This window comes from Bos javanicus, chromosome 16, assembly GCF_032452875.1.
Source record: "Bos javanicus breed banteng chromosome 16, ARS-OSU_banteng_1.0, whole genome shotgun sequence".
In the NCBI taxonomy this organism is placed as follows: domain Eukaryota; kingdom Metazoa; phylum Chordata; class Mammalia; order Artiodactyla; family Bovidae; genus Bos; species Bos javanicus.
In genome coordinates, this window is record NC_083883.1 from 46,135,766 (window position 1) to 46,157,282 (window position 21,517).

Genomic DNA, 21,517 nt, shown 5'->3' on the forward strand with positions numbered 1-21,517 from the left:
CTTTGGCCATCTGATGTGAAGAGCCAACTCATTGGAAAAGACCCTGATGCTGGGAAAGATTGAGGGCAGGAGAAGGGGATGACAGAGGATGAGAAGGTTGGATGGCATCACCAACTCAATGGACGAGTTTGAGTAAGCTCCGGGAGTTGATGATGGACAGAGCAGCCTGGAGTGCTGCAGTCCATGGGGTCACAAAGAGTCAGACACAATTGAGCGACTGAACAACTCTACACAGAGGATCTAGGACAGACTGTGTCTCCCAATGCTTACTCCAGCCCCAGGATTAGGCTCAGCAGATAGTAGGTGCAGCAACGCTGATAGCTGCTGATGGAGCCGGACCTGCCCTCAGGTCTCAGCTGAAGCCTCAGTGGTCCCCACCCCTCATGAGGTCTCTTCTCTTCCCTCTCCTCACATCCTTTGAGGAGCTGATCAAAACAAGAAGCTCATCAAAACAAGCAGTTATTATCTGCATTTTTAGTAATGAACATCCACCTTGTCTTCTGGTTCAGGGGTCAATCTACAAACTGCAGCCTGAGGGTCCAGCTCTGCTGCTGCCTGGTTTGGTGAAGGGGGTTTTGCTGCACAGCGGTCCTGATGGCTGGCTGTGGATGCTTCTGTGCAGCCTGGTCAGAGCTGAGCAACGGTGATGGAAGCTTGACAGCCCATACACCTTAAGTACTGACCACCTGGCCTGGCCTTTTCAGAAAGTTCACTGATGTCCATGCTGTGCCCAGGAGGAAAGGAAGGATAGCCAACGACGAGGCCACCCAGCAACGCATGTTCTCTGTGTTGGGCAGTTTTACTTAATAGCTCAGCCCTCTGCCGTCAGAAGTTCACTTCCATCTCATCAGTCCCTTATAAATGATTCCAACACAAAAGTCAAGGGAATTGACACGTGTTCAGAAGTCCAGGAGCTGTCCTGCTCTAGGTGTAGACAGACCTTGGGTCAAGCCTCATCCTCAGCTTCCTACCTCTCATTCTGGAGCCATGCTAGGGCAGTCCTCCTGAGCACTTGGCAGATAGAACCGAAGCAGGCAGGATAGGTCCCAGAACAGAATCCCACTGGCTGATGGGTCTCACCTGGGCTGTGTGGTCAGGTGTGCTGGGCTGACTGGATGGGCCCACACCCTGGGTTCAACTCACCCACCCCACCTAGGGACCTGGGCATGAAAGAGCTGGGTGCTGTTCCCTGAGGAGGGGGAAACAGGCAAGGCCAGCCTTGAGAGGTTCTCAAGTCCCATCTCAGGACTTCTTCTGCAACAGGAGACAAGGAACTGACTTACAAAAATTCACCAGTAAGCCAACTGCGTGGGTATCTTTAATAGCATATTAGGGATACAGTTAGTTAGTGAATCGGAGAGAAGTCACAAGCCTCTTTCGTCTGTTTTATGTGTTTTCACATGCTGTGCGAACCATGTCCCCTGTTCAGTTATTTTAGCAGCTGGATCAACAGTTATGAGCTACCAGTTTTGCTGATGGTTCAGATGGTGAAGAACCTGCCTGCAATGGAGGAGACTGGAGTTCGATCCCTGGGTCAGGAAGATCCCCTGCAGAAGGGCACGGCAACCCACTCCAGTATTCTTGCCTGAAGAATCCCATGGGCAGAGGAGCCAGGCTGGCTTTAGTCCATGAGGTTGCAAAAAGCTGGACATGACTGAACAGTAGTTACGAGCTGCAGACGAAGCTGATACCACTTGGTTTCACACAAGAAAACAGAGACCAGAGAGAAAAGAAGGAACAGGTGGTAGTTTGCTAAATGCCCTATTTATTTTGCAATCAAGGTTCAGAAATGAGGGGATATAACTGGTATCTCTGCATAGCTGTCATGTCAGAGCCACAAATGGATGGGGAGGGAGTGAGGAGGATGGCTTCTCAATACAGTGACCACCCCACCTTTTAAAAGTGAACACAACGAGGCTGGATTACAAATGGCCTGTCTCTCTGACCCATCATCAAGCCTCTCCACTTTAATCTTTAAGAACCAGCGGGGCCTTCACTTGGTCGGCCACCTCCTTGCCAACCAGCACCTCGACGATCTTCAGAGCAAACTCAAAGCTGGTTCCTGGCCCCCGGCTGGTAAGGATCAGGCCATCCTTTTCCACACGGTTCTCGGAGTAGCTGTAATGACCTGGGAAATAAAAAGAAAGAAGGGTTACATCCTCGTGGGCTATGTAGGACAGCCATGAACACCACTCGACACTTCCATTCCCTTACCACACACTACTGCCTCACAACAATGAAAATACAAACGAGCCAAAATTTTAAAAAAAGCAAAAGCTCACAAAACCAACACTGTAGCCAGTCACTCATAACTCTATTAGGCACCCTCAGCTCTCAGAACACAGCAGGACAGAAAGAGAGAGGGTTTCTCTGAATCCCCTTTCCTGCCTAAGCACAGACTGTCCAAAAGGAATGCAGCTATCAGAAATACCCTCTGGGAAGTTCTATCAATCAGAAGAGAAAACCAGGAGCTGATACTACACCCAGACAAACCTTGTCACAAACTATCATTCCTCCCATCTACTCTTCAAAGGGCCCCTTCATCTTTCTGAAAAGCCAATTACCTTCCCCTGAGAGGCCTGTCTCCCCTTTCCCCATTAAGATGGAATTTAAGCCAGAATTCTAAACCACCTCAGGGAGTTACTCATTTTCCCCTGGGGCTCTTCCATGTAAACATGAGTTCTAGTGCTTAGTTGCTTGGCTGTGTCTGACTCTGCGACCCCATGGCCTGTAGCCTGCCAGGCCTCCGCTGTAGCCCCCACAGCCCCCATGAGGGCTCCTGCATTGGCAGGCGGATTCTTTACCACTAGCACCACCTGGGAAGCCCAAACATCAAGTACACATGTCAAAAGACTTCGTTCTTCTCCAGTCACCTGTCTCCTGTAACAAGGGTCTCAACTAAGAACTCGGAAGGATACAAGGGAAAACTACTTTTCCTTTCCTATAAAATGCTGGAGGAAGGGGGATGTAGGGGAACCAGTGCTGAAGGCAGAAACGACCTGTAATATACAGACCCCCTGGGTGATGCACACTTTCTGCTGCCTCCAAAGCAAATAAGCAGAAACCACGCACAATGTGCCATGGGTGGGGAGAGAGAGGTGCAAGTGGGGAGAAACCTACTTTCTCGTCAGGCACTGCCTGCTTTCGGAGGCCACAGCTGGCTGTATCTTTGCAAATGTAATAAGAAAACAGGCTGCTCCTATATTCTCATGAAGTAAACACTACCACCTCTGAGGAGATCTGAGGGCTCAAAGCTGGGATTCCCTGAACCACCCTGCACCCTCACATTCCACATCAGACGGTCACCAAATCCTCCCACTGCACAAGCACCAGGCCCGAACTCCTCACATGCAGCAGCACCCCACGTGGCCTGGCCCCGTGACCCCGCAGCTGCCCTGAGGGCCCACTCTCCCGCCTGAAGCTTGCAGCTCTGCTACAGAGGGCACTGTAGTCCTTCCGGCCCTGGAGGAGCTGCCCAGGCTGCTTCCTCTGCCCAGAAAGCTCCTCTCAGAAACACTCCTTTGAATTCAGCATGGACCCCTCTCTCACCAGGCCCCCCAGGTCACTCTATCATGCACCCTCCCAGCACCCAGGAAATCATCTGGCTCCCATTTACCTCTGGTCTGTGCAACGCTGAGCCCTCACCTACCCATCCAGTCTAGAACGCTAATGGCACCAGGGAGGTACTCCCAAGTGTCAGGTGAAGGAAAGATCGAATGAACACTCCCTGCCTGCTGCCTCAATGCAGGACCTCTGCGTGCAGAGACCCCCTTCCTCCTGCCTTTCCCTCCACTCTCAGCACCACCAAACAGGGGACGTTCCACAGTGCAAACCAGAGCATACCCAGGTGCCCCCCATGAGAAGCCTTCACCACTTTCTCTGGCACCTTGAAGTGACCCTCAACTCCACATCATGGTACACAAGCCCTGAGGCCCAGCCTGCGCACAAAGACAAGGCAGAAAGAAGCAGAGGGGAGACAAAGAAGAACCCACGGGAGTAAACAGCGACCTGGATGGGACAGAGGCCACGGTGAGGACATGGAGGCCCGAGGTGTGTCTTGGAGATAAAATGCCAAGACCTTGCAGAGGGACTGGACGTGGGGAGACACCAATGAGGACTCCTGGCCGCCTGGCTGCATGGTGACACTGCTCAATGACAGGACATGATGGACTAATAGATTCAGGGCCAGGGTCAAAAGCCCACACGGGTCCTCTATGCAATCCTGCCCCATCTGATCCCTGCAGTCCCTGCTGCTGGGCCTGCAGCACTGCACGACCTCTGCCCCCTCCCCCTCTGAGGAGCCCCGAGAACATGGCTTGATCTTGTCCCCTTCTCTGTCCCCAGAGCCCAAAGAGCTCAGGAAATGCTTGTCTGATGCTTACACAGAACAGTGCACCTGAGCAAGATGCTCCCGCTGCACCAGCAAGCTTTAGAGACCATGTCCTTACGAACCCGTCCTTTCCCAGGGATGAACACCACTGCCCTGCTTCAGGGCTTCCTCTCCTCATTACAAATCAAGTCACCAGTGAAACAACTGACGACAGTCCGGGAGCGCTCTCCCAGTTACCCTTCTACAGAAGAAAAGGGGATCCCTGGTCTGCAGGGGAGTGGTTTTCCTAAGCTAACCTCATTTACTGTTGGTTAGAGATCATCCCAAGTGCTGAAGTAGAGAACCCGGAGCCGAGATGGACACCAAGACACAGGCAGTGAAGGCAAGGCTCTGAATGATTCAGGTAACAACCTCTTTGTGGGTAAAATACTACACATACGGATTACACTGGTTAAAAATGTTTAAAAATTCCGGTTCTTCTCAAAAATCTCAGTCAGGAAGAGCTAAAGGTCTGCTTACAGACCACCTCCACCTAGCGGTGAAGACGGAAAAAAACGACACCCGCATGCCAGTCCATTCCTGGTCAACCTGCAGGAGGTGTTCATTCCTTTTTACCTTTAAGCAAACACCCCAAAGCCTCTCTCAAAGCCCAGAGATGAAGCAACGGGGGAGGCTAGGGGCCACAGGGTAGTAACCAACAGCCGCTTTCACCTGCACACCCTCACCTTCGTGGTCTGGGAGCCCCAGAGACACGGTGGCCCAGACAGCCCTAGATCATTACTATCCAGCCCTTCCAAGAAAAGCCACTGACCCCTGAGCACATCAGCTCAGGTATCAGTCTGCCAGATTCAAACCTCAGTCTGTGTGTTAGCAGCTGTCTGACCTCCCTGTTTTTCTCTTCTGTAAAATGGGCATGATGCCAACCCCAACAGGTTGAGCCCTGGCGATAGCGGTCCGTCCGCTCTGCATCCCCAGCACTCAGCCAGAGCCAGGCAGAGTCAGGCACTGACTGGTGGGCCCTCTGACACAGCTTCAGTGACCCATAGACGTCCAGGTGTGTCACACACACTGCCTCATGGAGCCGGTCAACAGCCCCGAGAGGCAGGAGCTACCTATGGTCCTCCTCAGGTGACAGATGGGGAAAATGAGGCCCAGCGAGGTTACAGGACCAGCCCTTGGGGGCAGGGAGGGGTGGGGCTGGAGCCACATTGGAGTCATCTGCTCCGGAGTCCCTGCTCGTCCCTGGGAGCCGGCATCCAACCACTCAGTAAACCACACAAATGAGAACTGAACAAATCTTTGAAGTCACCCCTTCTTTATTTTAAAGCTGAGAAATAGAAACACTCTGTCCTTCAGATTGGATGGCTTATGTAAGTAAAAAATGTCACATTGCTCTTAATTTGAAGTTCACGATGAGGACAAGCAGAAGGGCCTCCTCACCCAGGAAGTGATTACAGCTCCACTTCTCAGAATGCAGACACTGCAAATGTCTTTTTCTTTCAAGAGGCCTTGCTGACTGAACCCAACGCCTGGTGACTTCAGTGTGTGTGGGCCTCATGTGGACAGACACGGGGCCCCAGTTCCGGACCAACTCAGGCAAGCGGCCTGTTCCTTCGTCGGTGAAGGCCATACGTGCCTTACTGGGTACCTGGGCTGCCAGGCTCGAGATAACACATGTGAACGTGCCCTGTAAGTGCCCAAGAGTCAACAATCTCATATTCTTCTATTTCTGATCAGCCTCGTCTTCCTGAGGTGTTACGAGGAAAGAGCCACAAAGATACATGAGCAGATAACGGGGAACATGTTCCACTCATTTCTTCCTTCTCACGAGTCGTTACTGCTAAAGGAAGCCTGATTCTGCTCTTTCTGACCCTCCAAAACCCCATTAGCTCCAAGTAAACTAAACCCCTAAATTAAAAATTGCCCAGAAGTCAGGGCCTTAAAAAAAAAAAAAATTTTCACATAGAAGGTTTTATTGACAATTTATCTTTCTATCAACCAGAAAACAACTATAGATTTTTCAAAAAAGACATCACTACTACCTTGGATCAAATCTAAGAATATGCAGAATGTCCAACACCAAGAGTGAACCCTAAGGTAAACTATGGACTTTGGGTGGTGATGACGTGTCAGTGTAGGTTCATCGACTGTTACAAAGGTACCGTCTTGGGGGGAAAGGAAGCGGATGGGGAGGGAGGTGGGGATGGGGGCACACAGGGTTTATGGAAACTCTGTACTCTTTGCTTAATTTTGCTGTGAACCGAACACTCCTTTAAAACATAAGGTCTGTTGGTTTACAAGGCAGTAAAATGAAAACTGCATCACTTTACTTGCCTATGAAAGGATGAACGAAGAAAGAACATGGACTTCCCTACTTTTAGTTCAGAGGAAGTCCAGAGCAGAACTGATACAGCGAGAAAATCTATCAGTGGCACAGCTATTTTCAAATCTGCTCTTGACATTATCAGTCTTTTGATGTAGCCACTGGCTGCTGGTTAGCGGGTGTTTTAAATGGAGCTGGTCACCCAGTCTCCCCACTGGTAAAACGCCAGCTGAGCCACTTATGATTTCCAAGTGGGAATTTCTGATTCCCTTGCACATATCCACACCCAGTGTGACGTCCCTTTCTCTATACAGGTTTTGGTCTCTGCTCCCTTTGATATGCACGCCAGGCACAGGTGGCAGAGGAAGACACTTCCTGGCTGGTGCTCTGAACCACACACCAAGAAGCACTGTTTCTGAGGCAGCATCCATCGTGACACAGCTGCACAGCCAGGGTCACAGTGACCCTGCTGTGCCCCTAACTATACACTGCCTCGTAATTTGAAATTTGATGCATTTTTAAATTTGGTGCACATGTCTTTGCAAGATATTAACTCCTGGAGGGCAGAGACAACGACATGCGTTTTTAAAAACATAACCTCCAAGTACCAAGTAACATTAGAGAAATGATAAGTTAGGGGAAAAGAAAGGTATAATGTTAGGTTTGAAAAGCAAGCTACAGAACGTATTTAGTAGCTCTCATTTGAGTAAAAACATTAAACTACAAAGGATAATGAGTATGTACAGAGAAAATTCTAGAGTTACACAGGACACCTAACAGAAGTTACCTCTGAAAAGTAGAAAGGAGATAGGGAAGTCAGAGAGAAGCGAATCATTTACCTTTATTTCATTCCTTTCTGTACTGCTTGTTTTGTTTTTTTTTCTTTTTTTACCATGAATAGAAAATTGTTTTTATAAAAATAAATGCATAAAAGTTAAATGTCTGGCTGATATTAATATTTACAAAGGAACCTGTCAATGAAGGAGCAGGCCTCCTCTGCAGGAAGGGAGCAATGTCCATTTTACTCTGGACTGTGGGCAAAAGGGCACCCTCTGAAATTGCCACCAAGGTTTAAATTTTATCCTCAGACTGCTGGCAAAGTATTTAGCAAACTAGTTAAACTGGCATTTGCAACCACTTCAATCTGTGACCACAAGGAACCCGGCTGGCCTTTGGCTCAGCCCCTGTACCCTGTTAGGCAACCTGCACACAGAGACTCACCCCATTAGCCGGTCTTTCTCATTAAAACACTTGCAAAGAAAGTGAGGAACACATCACAACCCAACCCACAGAGAACCCCTATGTACAAAATATCTTCCAAGTGGGAGACAACATCACACCACAGCTTTCTGAGTAGGTCTTTCTGCACGTTAGAACGTAAGCATGTACTTACTTCCGTTCATCATTTTGTCTTTAGCAAGTGGGTGTGTTGTAACTTTGCTTCCAAAACCTATTTCATGAGCCAGCAGAGCTGTAGGACCTAAAAAGATGAATAAAGAGATTTAAGTGTGTACACAGAAAAACCCATGTTTTAAAAACTGCAGCAACAAGAGCATTCTTTGAATCAGGGGGCTCTTACCTAAAAATATACTTATGATTCTGAAACTAAACACTTACTAGTATGAGAGGTAAAGTATGTTTATAATCAACCATCTGCAGAACACGTGTGGCAAAAATGTACAAACTCAAAACACTTCAATAACCACTTAATCAGAAAGATTTACCTTTATACCTAAGGAGCAAACAGATAAACAAACCATGCCCCCTCAAGGAACAGGTTGCAAGTGTACCAGGGGTACAAAGAATGGGAGACCATCAAGGGTTAAATGTCTGGCCTCTTTGCAAATGGAAGACTTAGTTATATATTGAACGCAACCAGCATGCTCTGAACCTCTGGGCTTGACTGCTATTTCATGGACTAATTTTACTTTTCTACTTGAAAATGAAAGATAAGCACTCACTCATCTACCCAAATGTATCAGGTGGCATATATTAAATGAATATATTAAACTGAATGTGACATTTTCCCAGCCCCACAGGAGACAGCCATGAAATGCCTACATGGCTGAGACACAGAGGTGCTGGCGTTTCTTTTTACAACCACGCACTGAAGAGAAGAGTACAGCACAAATGTCCACTGTGGTCCTCTACACTGTCTCTCTTAAAATGAAGGTTAAAAAAAAAAAATGCAGGTGCCAACTTGAGACTTTAATGAGTGGTCAACTTTACTGATAAATCATTTTGTAACAATTCTCAAATAGAGACTAAAATCAGAAAGATTTCTTACTTTTTGTTATTTTAAATCTATTTTTTTTAAAAAAGGAGTCCCTCTACCTTTTTTCTCTAAGTCACCAAAAATTAAAAAAAACAAAAACTTACTAACACCTCATGTCAAACCTAAAAAACTTCAGAAGAACACTGTGACCTTCTAAATGGTTAGGGCACTTCAGCTAAGGTCCCAAGACAGACTCGCGCACTTTTAGCTCCAGCAAACCCAAGCACTTGCTCTTCTGACCTTTCATATTTCAACACGGTTCCAAGGAAAAAGTAGTTACATAAACAGACCTACGGGCAACTCAAGATCTTAGCAGCTACTAGCAGGAAGATCGAACAAGTATCATCTAATTACATAAGCTGTCGGTCTAACATCAAGTGTCGGTTTTAGACCAAGTCCTCATTTATAACTTACATCAAAAGTCTCTTAAACATGCCTGATGTCGCCTCCCTCCTTACTTGTATTCTGTATATAAGAGCTGTGTTTGGAAGCAAATTTTAAAAGTCTGTCATAATTATCACTCAATTTTATTTGAATGGATTCATTATCTTCCTTATTTTGTGAGATTTTAAGAAACAATCATTTTCTCCAGTACATTTTAGAGCAAATTTCAAGAGATGATGGATCATACTTGAGGACAGTGGTCATACGGTGAGTGAGGAATTTTTAGGTTGCTCCCTCCAGGTGATAAAATTGTTACCTATAATGATGTTAATAAATGTATGGTAAATTCAAAATTACGGCTTTCTGGGCATGAGAATCCTAATTGGGGGCTTCCCTGGTGGCTCAGGGGTAAGGACTCCACCTACCACTTCAGGAGGCACAGGTTCCATCCCAGATCTGGGAAGATCCGACATGCCACAGAGCAGCTGAGTCAGTGCACAACTACTGAGCCTGTGCTCTAGAGCCCGAGAACCACAACTACCGAGCCCACGTGAGTCCACATGCCCAATTACTGAAGCCCAGGGCCTGTGCTCCACAACAAGAATGCACCACAACCGAGAGTAGTCCCTGCTCTCTTCAACTAGAGAAAAGGTTGTACAGCAATGAAGACCCAGCACACAGTCAAAAGTAAATAAATTATATATATATAAATACATAAGGGTCCAGCTCTGCGCTGGGAGCAGAGGGCACAGTGGACAGAATCACCCCGGGAGGACCAGAGGGAAAGTCAACAGCGCCACCATGTGGTTACTTATGGAAAGGGTCCTAGCCTCTCCAGGCATCCCAGAGCTTGAGCCTGTACCTGGAGCCCAGCACCTGCCAACTGGCTTCCATACCCCTCACGCCTCCCCCTCTCCCCTAATCTCATTTTATTTCTCCAGAAAGCCTCCCTTCCAGGTTCTTTCTCTCGCTTTCACTCAGTATTAGGGGTTAAGCTAACATTCCTTCAGTTCAGTAAACTGTTCCCAACCCCTAAGTGTAAGCTTCATCTTGTTCTCATCTACTGATTGAAACATCTGAATCTCTGCCATTGCTCATTCCAATCTCTCCTCAACACACGATCACACTTCTCTGGTCTTCTGCAGCACCCAGCAGAGCAGTGCAAGACATTCAACCAGACGACATGTTACCAGCGCCGTTTACTTTACAGCATGGATGTAAATGATAAGGCCTGCATGCCTTGACAGCCTGGGAGTTGATCCTGCCTCAGCACAACACTGGGAACCAGAAGCAGCTCAGGATTCTGCTACTTCAGTGACACAAAATGACAAACTGACATGTGATTTTTTACTTTCAGCCGTCCTAAGGGAACAAACCCAACGCAAACCCTTCCTTTTTTTCTTTGGTCTAAGCACTAAGCACAAAGAATGCAACAGAGGTGAGGGGTCAGCATGTGGGGTGGGGTGGGGTGGGGTGAGGTGGGGTGAGGGTGGACTGGACTAAGTCCATATTCAACTAATACCACCTATGTCCTCCTCCTTCTTAGTATCTTCTGCTTCTGTTAGGTCCATACTGTTTTTGTCCTTTATTATGGCCATCTTTGCATGAAATGTTCCCTTGGTGTCGCTAATCTTCTTGAAGAGCTCTCTAGAAGAAAAGCTAATACCAACCTAGACAGCATATTAAAAAGCACAGACATTACTTTGCTGACAAAGGTCCATCTAGTCAAAGCTATGGTTTTTCCAGTAGTCATATATGGATGTGAGAGTTGGACCATAAAGAAAGCTGAGTGCTGAAGAACTGATGCTTTTGAACTGTGATGTTGGAGAAGACTCTTGAGAGTCCCTTGGACAGTAAACCAGTCAATCCTAAAGGAAATCAGTCCTAAATATTTACTGGAAAGACTGATGCTGAAGCTGAAACTCCAATACTTTGGTCACCTGCTGCAAAGAACTGACTCACTGGAAAAGACCCTGATGCTGGGAAAGATTGAAGGCAGAAGAAGGGAACAACAGAGGATGAGATGGTTGGATGGTATCATCGACTCAATGGACATGACTGAGTTGGAGCAAGCTCTGGGAGCTGGTAATGAACAGGGAAGACTGGCGTGCTAGAGTCCATGGGGTGGCAAAGATATGGACATGACTGAGTGACTGAACTAACTGATGTCTTCCTCCTTAAGGAGCAGTGCAGCTACTTGGGCTTCAGTGTCTTTTAGCAAAGAAATCCTTAAGCCACAAGGGCAGGTCAGAGGTCAGTACTGACTGGAACCCAAAGACAAGGACTGCCAGGTGGATGCCCCTCAGTCCTTCCTGGTCTCTTACTTGGGGGTTCTCAAACACTCAAGTCTTAGGGTCCCTTCAGCTATTAGTGTGAGTTATATTTATCAGTAACTGCCATGCCAGAAATTAAATCTTGAAAGGTTTATGAGCTAAGAACACTCAGCACACAAGCCATGCCTGAATGATGCCATTGTCATTCTCTGATGTAATTCCTATGAGAATTCAAAGTAAAAAGGCAAATAATGTGTGAGCAGTATCTGCTCTGCCCTTACAAACCCTCTGGAAAGACTGTGAGAACAACTGCTCTAAGGCACAGTCCCCAGACCCCCAGCCTATGACTATGATCTCTTTTAAAAAGTCTACCGTATTGAACAAAATATCGTGTCATTTTGTCTAACCATCCATTCATTTGCTTATCTGTTCTCTTGATAAAACATTTAATGAAGACCTATGAATAAGGAAAGTGAAAGTGAAGTCGCTCAGTCGTGTCCGACTCTTTGTGACCCCATGGACACCAGGCTTCTCCGTCCATGGGATTTTCTAGGCAAAAGTACTGGAGTGGGTTGCCATTTCCTTCTCCAGAGACTTCCCGACCCAGGGATCGAACCCAGGTCTCCCGCATTGTAGACAGACGCTTTACCATCTGAGCCACAGGCACCTGCCAAAATTACACTATGAAAAAAATGGAAGATGGTGGAATATCATCTATTAGAGCAAAAAGAATGGACTTTAAAATGGTATCAAAAACCAAAGGACTGATATTACTAGGTCTCAAAGATGTGAGGACCCCTGCAAAGCACCACCATCCTTACTCTGAATCATGTGGCAGAGAACATACAGTACCTCAGACTTGGAGCTGAACACTGAGGATCAGGTGGGAAGCCCCCGGGGCAAGCTCAGGGCAGATCTGTGATTGTTAACGCTGGCCTGATTCTTGCTGACCTTGTCCTGGCAGAAGTCCTCTCTGGCACTGGGACTGGCTGGAACAACTGTTTATTGAATTCCAGAGGGGCCTTGCTTTCCTCCAGGTCCATCATACATAGAAAACAATAGGTTCCACAAAATGCACACCAAAGGCAGGGAGAGGCAGAAAACGGAGTAACTGCAGTCACTTCTGACATGATACCAACCTCATGCCCCCAACTAAACACACTGACACAGAAGCCCTTCATGCTTCAGGAAGTGGAAGAAGTACTGGGAACACAACCTTGTACTCAAAGACAACCCTGTCATGTGTATTTTGAAGCAAGCTGCTGCAATTCATGGGGTCACAAGAGTCGGACACGACTGAGCGACTGAACTGAAGACACCCTTGGACAGGGGCTGGCCTGAGGTTACCTGCACAGATGGCAGCGATGAGGCCCTTCCTCTTCTCTTGTTCCTTCAGTATCTCCTTCACAGCAGCGGACTAGTCAGAGAACCAAAGTACATCAAGTTGTCATTAAGCCGCAGCCAATCTCGGCTAGAAACTTTGGTAGAATCTGGTTTTAGCTTAACCACAACAACTTCCATCTGTTTTTCAACAACATTGCTAAATCCTCAATATGAAAACTATCAAATTCATAGTGTTTCTACAGGCTTAAACCCAACCACAACGTTTATATAGAAAAGGGTACCCTCTCCTTAAAGATGTTTAAAGATAAGATGAGAAAACTATTTCCCTTGGGCATGCTAACCTTTGCCATCTTGTACTCTAGGGATACAGCAAAGAGGAAAGGTGCTGTTTGGGCTTTTTTTTCAGATAGCAAAGTGAGGACAGTGCCCCAAGGTCCCAAATGACTGACTTGACCTGGTTCATGAGTTTCTGTCTCATGAAGTCCCTGACTCTCTCATCTCCTTTTCTCTTCCCTCCTGCAGGCTGATGCTTGACCTAACAGAAGAAACAGTGGCTTCCTTTATACCATTTCTCATTCAAGCTGGCAGCTCTAGGCCCCTGCAATCTCCCTCACTCCAATGGCTGAATAGACAGCCAACCTCTTACCTTTCAATGCTTAACCCTTCACAAGCACAAAATAAATCATTCTGTTGCTATTGGAGGGGGGCAGTAATCTTACATTTGGACTCTATTCACAGAATCTATTCACAACTGTTCCACCAATTCTGCTTACTTCTACAGTAGATGTTATTAGAAATGACTTTTTAAAAAATTAAGCTGGAACACCGTTTTGTTCATCTTTTCCTATTCTATTCACAGCCTCCTTCCTGAAATATTTTAATAACAAAAACAACAGAATACAAGATGTTGGAATACTCTCTTTACATACTTTACCTCAGATAAATTCTGTGCACCCAGATTACCTCCTGGAAGAACCACCACATCATAAGGTCCCTGTAACAGTTTAAAAAATAAGAAAAGTGAAAATGTTTTATTTGAAATGTGCATTAAACAGTAACACATTCATATGTTAAATATGGTCACAGCAAAAATATTGTTCATAGAGAAAGTTAAATAAATCAAAGTGTTTCTCTACAATGGACTACTGTAACTAGCCAACAATGCAGAAAACCTCCATATACTAGTAACACGAAATGATGTCTGTGCTGCAGAATTCCAGGTGTAGCATGATCTCATTCTTGTAAAAACAATAAATGTACGTGAATGCATATGTGTGTGTCTACACACAAACACCCCCCCCCCCACATACATGTGTACAGTATAGATACTCATGGACAAAGGAAACTGCCAACTGATGCAGGGAGCAAGGAAGGGAAGAATAAGAAAGGGACATTAACAGTAACACGTGACTTTGTGTTTGTCTACATTGTATGGATTATTTTTCAACAAGAATGTACACAGTAATAAATTAAAAAAAAACCCTAGAAGGCACAAAAGAATGTTTTAACCTTAAGTAAAATGGAACTTGGGGTATTAAAAAAAATGACACAATATTTTATTATCTCAGATACTAAAACACCCTAGAAATCTAATGATTTCAAACTTGCTTAAATTATGAAATAGAAATTGATTTAATACAGTATCTTAAAATGTTAAAAAAGTTTTTAAAAAAATTTAGTCATTAAGCAAACAAAATGAAAAATACATTTTTACTCCAACATATACTATTTAGTTACTTTTAAAGACTATGAAATGTCCTATGTTGTTTCAAAGCCAAGCAAAACTTAAAATCTGTGAAGTATGAAAATTTCTTTCACTCCATTTAGAAACTGAACAATAAACAGACACAAAATGTAACGACTATTCCAGAACACCCAGACCCTACAGGACAAAAAAGAACAGGGAAGAAACACTTACTGCTACTCTCTCATTTCTAACCTCCTATTTAGAGATCCAACAACTACAAAATATCAACATTCTTAAACTTCACAATCTAGCACTGAGATATGTGAATTTATCAGAGAGGAATACATTTTTCTATGCTTTTGAGGAGAGCCAGGCACAGGGAATTCTACGCCCAGGCTCCTCATAGCACAGAAAAGCTGTCATGGGTGGTGATCTGCCCCATCCCTGCTCTAAGAGGGTGCACCCCACACTTCTATCACATTGGCCCCCGAAGCCTGAGCCCCGTGAAAGCGCAGGCTCAACTGGCTGGTATGTGTGGGCAGGCATGCTTCTGAGGAAAGGGACCACAGCTCTTGACGGATTCCCAAAAGCGTTGGTCCCCCATAAAAGGAAAAACCTCAATTCTGAAGATACTGAAAAAATGACACAATTTAAGGAGAACTCACTCCTCCTTTAATCCAACCACAAATCAAGTATGAGTTGTTCCGTGTAAAATGAATCACATAACCCCACATCTGTGTCACTGATAAAGGAAAGATAAGAAACAGCTTTCGAATAAAGGGTAAGAAATGAATGGGAAATGTGCAGGTGACTCTCATACTAAGTAATGTAGTTACAGAAGGAGGCAAGGCTGCCTGTATGAGCCAGATCACTAGTGATGGTGTCCCGCCCATCCACCCACACCAAACACATGAGGTCAGGGACCTGCCAGGTTCTGAGGATACAGAGTGGAAAAAGGCAAAGTTCTCCACTCCCCAGGACTTAATTTAGTGCTGAAGACCTCTAAGCAAAGTAACTTTCTTAAAATAAGTCTGCGCTAATGACAGTTTTAGATGTAGTTAAGACAGAGTTCAAGAAACTGATAAAGAAGCGGTAGGAAGGAACGATTCCAAATCTAGAGAACAAACCTCTTTTTTTGCATCTTCCAGACTGGCATCAGGACAAATGACAACATCTCGGCTACACTGTACCGGGTCTTTTCCAGCCAGACCTGCAACGGTGACCTTAATCTAAGAGGAAGACGTCATCATGATATTTAAGAACACTGAACATAAATTTAGAGTAACATTTTCACAACTGGCCTGTGTTTTAAAATAACCTGGCAGGAAATACTGCAACAAAACCATGCTGACTTTAGGCTATTAAGTTGGCTAAATATATTTAACCACTAATCTGTCCCAGTTTGTCTGACAGTATGAATTAAAGATGCTGTCCCAGTACCCATCTGCTTAGCCTCCTTTCTTTTACAAGTGTTCTTGTCTGTGTGATAAATCATATGATCATCCTATCGATAAAACACCTTGCAAAGTTGCTGTTGCCATTTAATCCTCCTGGTATTTTCATAAGGTAGAAATGCAAGTTAAGACAATGAAATACTACTCCACTGCCCTGCAAAAATTCACAAAGCTGACAATACTGAGAACAATAGGAATTTTTCTCACTGCTGGTGGGCCCAAATATCAGTACTTTGGAGAGTCACTTGACAAAATCTAGTAACATCATATATGCAAGTAGTAATTCCTTTTAGGCTCAGAGCCTAGAAAAACTTTCATATCTTTAAACAAGAAAAACCTGCACAAGAATATTACAAATGTTCAGCTATAAGATAAATAAGGATTAGAAACTAATGTACAACAGGATAGGTACAATTAATACTGTTATGTTTAATATGCAAAAGTTTTTAAGAGTAATTCCTAAGAGTCCTCATGATAGGAAAAAAATATTTTTCTTTTACGTCTTTACTTTTGTATTGATACAAGATGATGGATATTCACTAAACTTATTGTGGTCATCATTTCATGATATATTTAAGTATGCTGTACACCTTAAACTTACACAATGCTATATGTTGATTATATCTCAATAAAACCAGAACGACCAAAAAAAAAGTATTACAGCACTATAATGCTGTAAAACAATGCAATAGAGGAATGGAGACTGGGCATATTCCCATAGTGCAATATTAAGCAGCAGTTTTAAATAAATCGCATCTACATTCTTTACTACAATGTGATTAGTTCACTTATTTAAATACTTGATTCATTCACTGACTGCTTCTCTGCCTGTTTCTTCAACTGTAACAAGAGGTTGGCAATAACTCTTAGGGTGGTTTTAACGTTTTAAAAACTAGTATAAGTGCTTAGAATGGTATCCACCATTCAGTAAAGGCTACTTAAGCATTCACTATGGTTATGTGGGCGTATAAAGGTTTATAATGCAGATATGCAGAGTGAGAACCACAGTCTAATGTTACTTTAGACATGCTTGGGCTGGATTCACATCACTGTGAGGAGAGCAGTTATTTCTGGGGCCAGAAAGGGAATTGAATTAGGGAAATAAAGAGAGCTTTGCAATGTTTATTCCTTTAAAACATTTGTATCTTCAAAAAACAAGTCTGAAAAAAATATAGTAAAATGTTAACTATTAAGTTGCAGACAAGTAATTATTACACAGCCTCTGTACTGTTGCGTATGTTTGAAATATTTCACAAAGAACATTCAACACTACTTTATCCAAAATTACTTTTAAGAATTCAAAAATGCTTTCAAACGGAGGAGGGCTAAAAAACTTTGAGGGACTTACTCCAGCTCGTCTCATGACATCTACAGGGATAACCGTCTCCATTTCCTCTGCTCCTTTAGCCAGGATGACTAGAGCTCTTTTTGAAGCCATTTTTACGTTGTATTTATTAAAGACTCAATTAAAACAAAATTTTCAAGAAACTTTCACTGCAACCGTAGAAGACCTAAAAACAAGATTAAGGAACACTTTTAAGCAGAGTAACCAAGTGCTTCCCAGGGAAAAGATTTTGATAGGCAAACACAATAAAACAGCATTTTTGGTTAATATTGACTTAAACAGAACTTCAGTTCCTGTTTTTTTGAGATGACATCACAGCAAGATTGCCAACACGTTGGTTAATGTTCAGATTTCATCACGTTTATAAAAATCTAATTTCTAATATATTGTAAATGAAGCTTTCCAACACCTAAGCACATAGGCCTTCCATTTCACACAATTCAGGGAGAGGGAAATACAAAGCCGCCTTTTTTCAAGTACTATTTCACATAGAAAAGGCTGAACTTCATGGATAAAAAAAGAAATACTGTCTTTAGCAATTACCCCCTGAGATTTTTGGAGGGGATTTTATTTTCTAGTTCCAGTAACTGCACTAAATTTTCGGGGGCGGTTAACAGTGTTACATATTTGAACACGCTTTAAAAAAAAAAAAAAAAAAAAAAAACGGAGAAAAATGGTAATTCCCCCACGCTACAGTCAATCCTGATAGATTCTTCGCACTTAGCTCTCTCGTAAACGACAGCCGCTGTGCCGGGGTTTGAATCGCTGTTAGCCTATTTTTCTGGACTTTGTTTCCCATGCATCACAGATTTTAGTAAACGATGTCAACAAACAACATTAACTAGCTCCAAGCTGGTGCGATGTTATGCACGCAAATTCTAGAAGCTTCAGCGTTGCTACTACGCTGGCGAGCGAACGGCGCCCTCTGCGAACCCTGGGAGACCGCCTCCTCCTCAGACGCGGCCGGGTCCGCGCCGCTTCGGGGACCCTCTACGGGTCCAGCGGGCGGCCCGTGCCCCGACGGCCTGAGCTTGCGCCGCGCTCCCCATGGCCCAGACCTGAACCTCGCCTCTCTTCCCACAGCCAGCCAGCCTCGGCCCGTTCCGTCAGCAATTCTGCGCCAGTGACGACTGGGCCAGTACCGCACTAAACCGGGACGCACGCAAGCACGCACGCCGGCACGCACGCGCGCCGTCAGGCTTGGCCTTCAGCCCCGCACTGCGCAGGCGCGCGCCGCCCTGCGTGACTCCTCAGTCCCGCACTGCGCAGACCCACGTGGCTCGCCTCGCGTGATGTCATATCCGGCCGAACTCACCTTGGGGAACGTGCGGTACCTCCTGCCCTTCTGCGTGTAGATTGTACGCCTAGGCTTGATTCCATTTGAAACAACAAGCGAAAGCGAAGTCTTCTAAACTCACGCATTCTCCCGAAATCTCCCGCATCCGAGGGACGGCCCAGCGTGCCCCCAGCGCGCGCTGAATTTAACCCGTTTTTCATGCCTGCAAGCCAGACGTTTTTCTCTGTGCTCGTCTGGCGAGCCGCGTGGGTTTGCTTTAAACCCGCATTTTCACAAAATAAAATAGTTCCTTCTTGCTTCCTCTGTGCCCTCGGGGCTTTCTTTGCATTGTTCTGTTTCTTGGCGCGCGTTGTCCAGTCACCTCCACTCTTTTATGACTCTTTAAGGTCCCCCCAGTTTCTCTGTGACTGATTTGGCTAGTGGCTAATTTCACGTGTATTTGGTTCTCATAATAGTATTTTTAATAGAGTTTAATACTGCATCCACAGGATTTGAATAGGAGCTGAACACCGAAGTCAGGGACACTAGATTGGGTTTCAGACCAGTTTTTTTTTTGTTTTCTAGTGCATAATGTGGAGAAGGAAATGGCAACCCACTCCAGTGTTCTTGCCTGGAGAATCCCAGGGACTGGGGAGCCTGGTGGGCTGCAGTCTATGGGGTCGCAAAGAGTCGGACACGACTGAAGCGACTTAGCAGCAGCAGCAGCAGTGCATAATGAAAGTTATATGTAGCCTGTTAAGTATGCAATAGGATTATGTCTTAATAACAGTATATGCTTTATTTAAAAAATATTCCTAAAAAATGCTAGCCATCAACTGAGCTAATGAGTCCTATCTTTTTCCTGATGAAAGGGTTTTGCTGGTGGAACCTGGGATATTGATGACTGACAGTATAGGGTGATGCTTGCTGAAGGTTGGGGGTGGCTGTGGCAATTTCTTAATAAAATTTGTTGGCTCAATTGGCTCTTTTCTGAAGTGATAAGGCCCACATTGCTGGGGGGGTGGGGGGTCTCATTGTTAACGTGGCTCATTATGTTGACCTGGCAAACAAAGAATAAAATCACAGTGATCCTTGAGACTGACCAAATTGCCCAAATAACATTCTGGTTTGTCACTGGCGCCTATCTTCTCAAAGCTGCGAGACCACCAGATTCCAGACCTCCAGCTACATGACCACAGGACTTAACTACAGGCTAAAAATTAACCATCCCTTCAGAAAATTTTTCATTGGTGGGATATAAGAAAGACCTCACCAGAAAGGGAGGACAATAGTTCTCCTCAAGGGCCAGTCTCCCTCTCATTTCCCTCTAATAAATTTCTCTTTTCTTGCCTGAATGCCCGGCTCGCACTCTTTTTCTCTGCACTCCCCTTAGAAGGAATGCTGAGATAGAAGGAGTCATTCTATCACGCAATACTATTTGGTAAAATTTTGCCCACGGCAAAGCTTTTTTAAAATCGGAATTCTCTCAAACCCCGCTACTGCTTTGTCAGCTAAGTTTGTCATTTTATAAATCCCTTGTCATTTCAATTTCACAGTGTCTTCACCAGAAGTATATTCCCACTCAAGAAACCACTTACTTTGCTCATCCGTAAAAAGTTACATCTCATCTCATCTGAAGATAAAGTTTTATCACGATATTACAGCAACTGAGTCATCTTCAGGCTCCACTTACAGTTCTGGGAGAATTAACAAAGTGCACCACAGAGACACAAAGGGAGCAAATGCCGTTGGGAAAACGGCATTGGTAGGTTTGCTTGATGCAGGGTTGCCACAAACGTTCCATTTGTAAAAAACGAAATGTCTGTGAAGCACAAGTAAATGCAATAAATTGATGTATGTCCATGCTTGATTAATTAATTTATTGAAATTATAATCTTCTGAAAATGCACAAAGGAAACCTAAATCAGAGTGGAGTGGGGAAACCATGAAGGGAGGGTCTAATACACATATCACTCACTGTACCTCACAGGCTCGGGGAAAGAAAGAAAATTTCCTTTTGACACAGCAACAAGCTGCCCATAATTGCAGCCAATGAAAAAAAACCACTACAGCCCTCCCCAATTTCATTCTAAAATCTAATAAATGTTGACTTTCCCTTGGCTTCCTAAACTTGCCTATGGTTCACCATAGTTAGTTGGGCTTGTCCTGAGTTGGCAATTTCTCTGCTATTCCCAAGTAAATTCAGCCCTCTGAATGTCTTATTTTTTTAAGGTCAACAATCTCAAATTATGTTTTTAGAAGTCTTTGATTAGTGATACTTTTACTAGTTTCAAAACCCCAAATGATAATGATTCCATAGAACAGATGACTCCTAGCTGGATCTCCATCCAATTCCATTCCCACCTTCTAGGTAACCCACCTTCTGGGTCCCCATCCAATTCCATTCCCACCTTCAACGTTACCTAGAAGGTAAGGTTGTTATCTTCTAGGTAGCAACGTTCTTAGTTTCTTGGGCATACGTCCAGTATTTCTTTATGCATTCACAAGCAAATACAAATACTATTGTTTTCCTTTCTCATAGAAATGTAGCAGACTATTTTGTTATACACTTCCCTTCCTGCTGCCACTACCATGTTAAGAATACCTTGAAGATTTTCCATATCAAAAAGAAGTTCCTCATTTTATTTTTCTCCTGAACAAAATAGTATGCCACTGCGGGTGGGCATGTTCCATATCTTATTTACTGCCGTGTGCATGCTCATTTGTGGCTGACTCTTTACGACCCCATGGACTGTAACTGCCCAGGCTCTTCTATCCATTGGATTTCCCAGGCAAGAATATGGGAGTGGGTTGCTATTTCCTTCT

The 21,517-nt window shown here is 44.6% G+C and overlaps 1 protein-coding gene across 3 annotated transcripts; it reads right to left on the reverse strand.

Moving 5' to 3' along the window:
- Positions 1-1,745: 1,745 nt before the first annotated feature.
- On the reverse strand, positions 1,746-18,655 carry PARK7 (Parkinsonism associated deglycase). Of its 3 annotated transcripts, none has more exons than XM_061382853.1 (7): positions 18,474-18,655; positions 17,419-17,581; positions 15,744-15,845; positions 13,864-13,923; positions 12,933-13,002; positions 8,047-8,133; positions 1,746-2,128 (listed from the first exon to the last, which is right to left on the reverse strand). In XM_061382853.1, exons 2-7 carry the CDS (start codon positions 17,506-17,508, stop codon positions 1,968-1,970), a joined length of 570 nt encoding a protein of 189 aa, XP_061238837.1. In that variant the 5' UTR covers positions 17,509-17,581; positions 18,474-18,655; the 3' UTR covers positions 1,746-1,967. The 3 variants fall into 3 exon arrangements, with proteins under 3 accessions (XP_061238837.1, XP_061238839.1, XP_061238838.1); XM_061382855.1 differs by having other exon boundaries at positions 18,349-18,622; XM_061382854.1 differs by having other exon boundaries at positions 18,136-18,622.
- Positions 18,656-21,517: the final 2,862 nt, after the last annotated feature.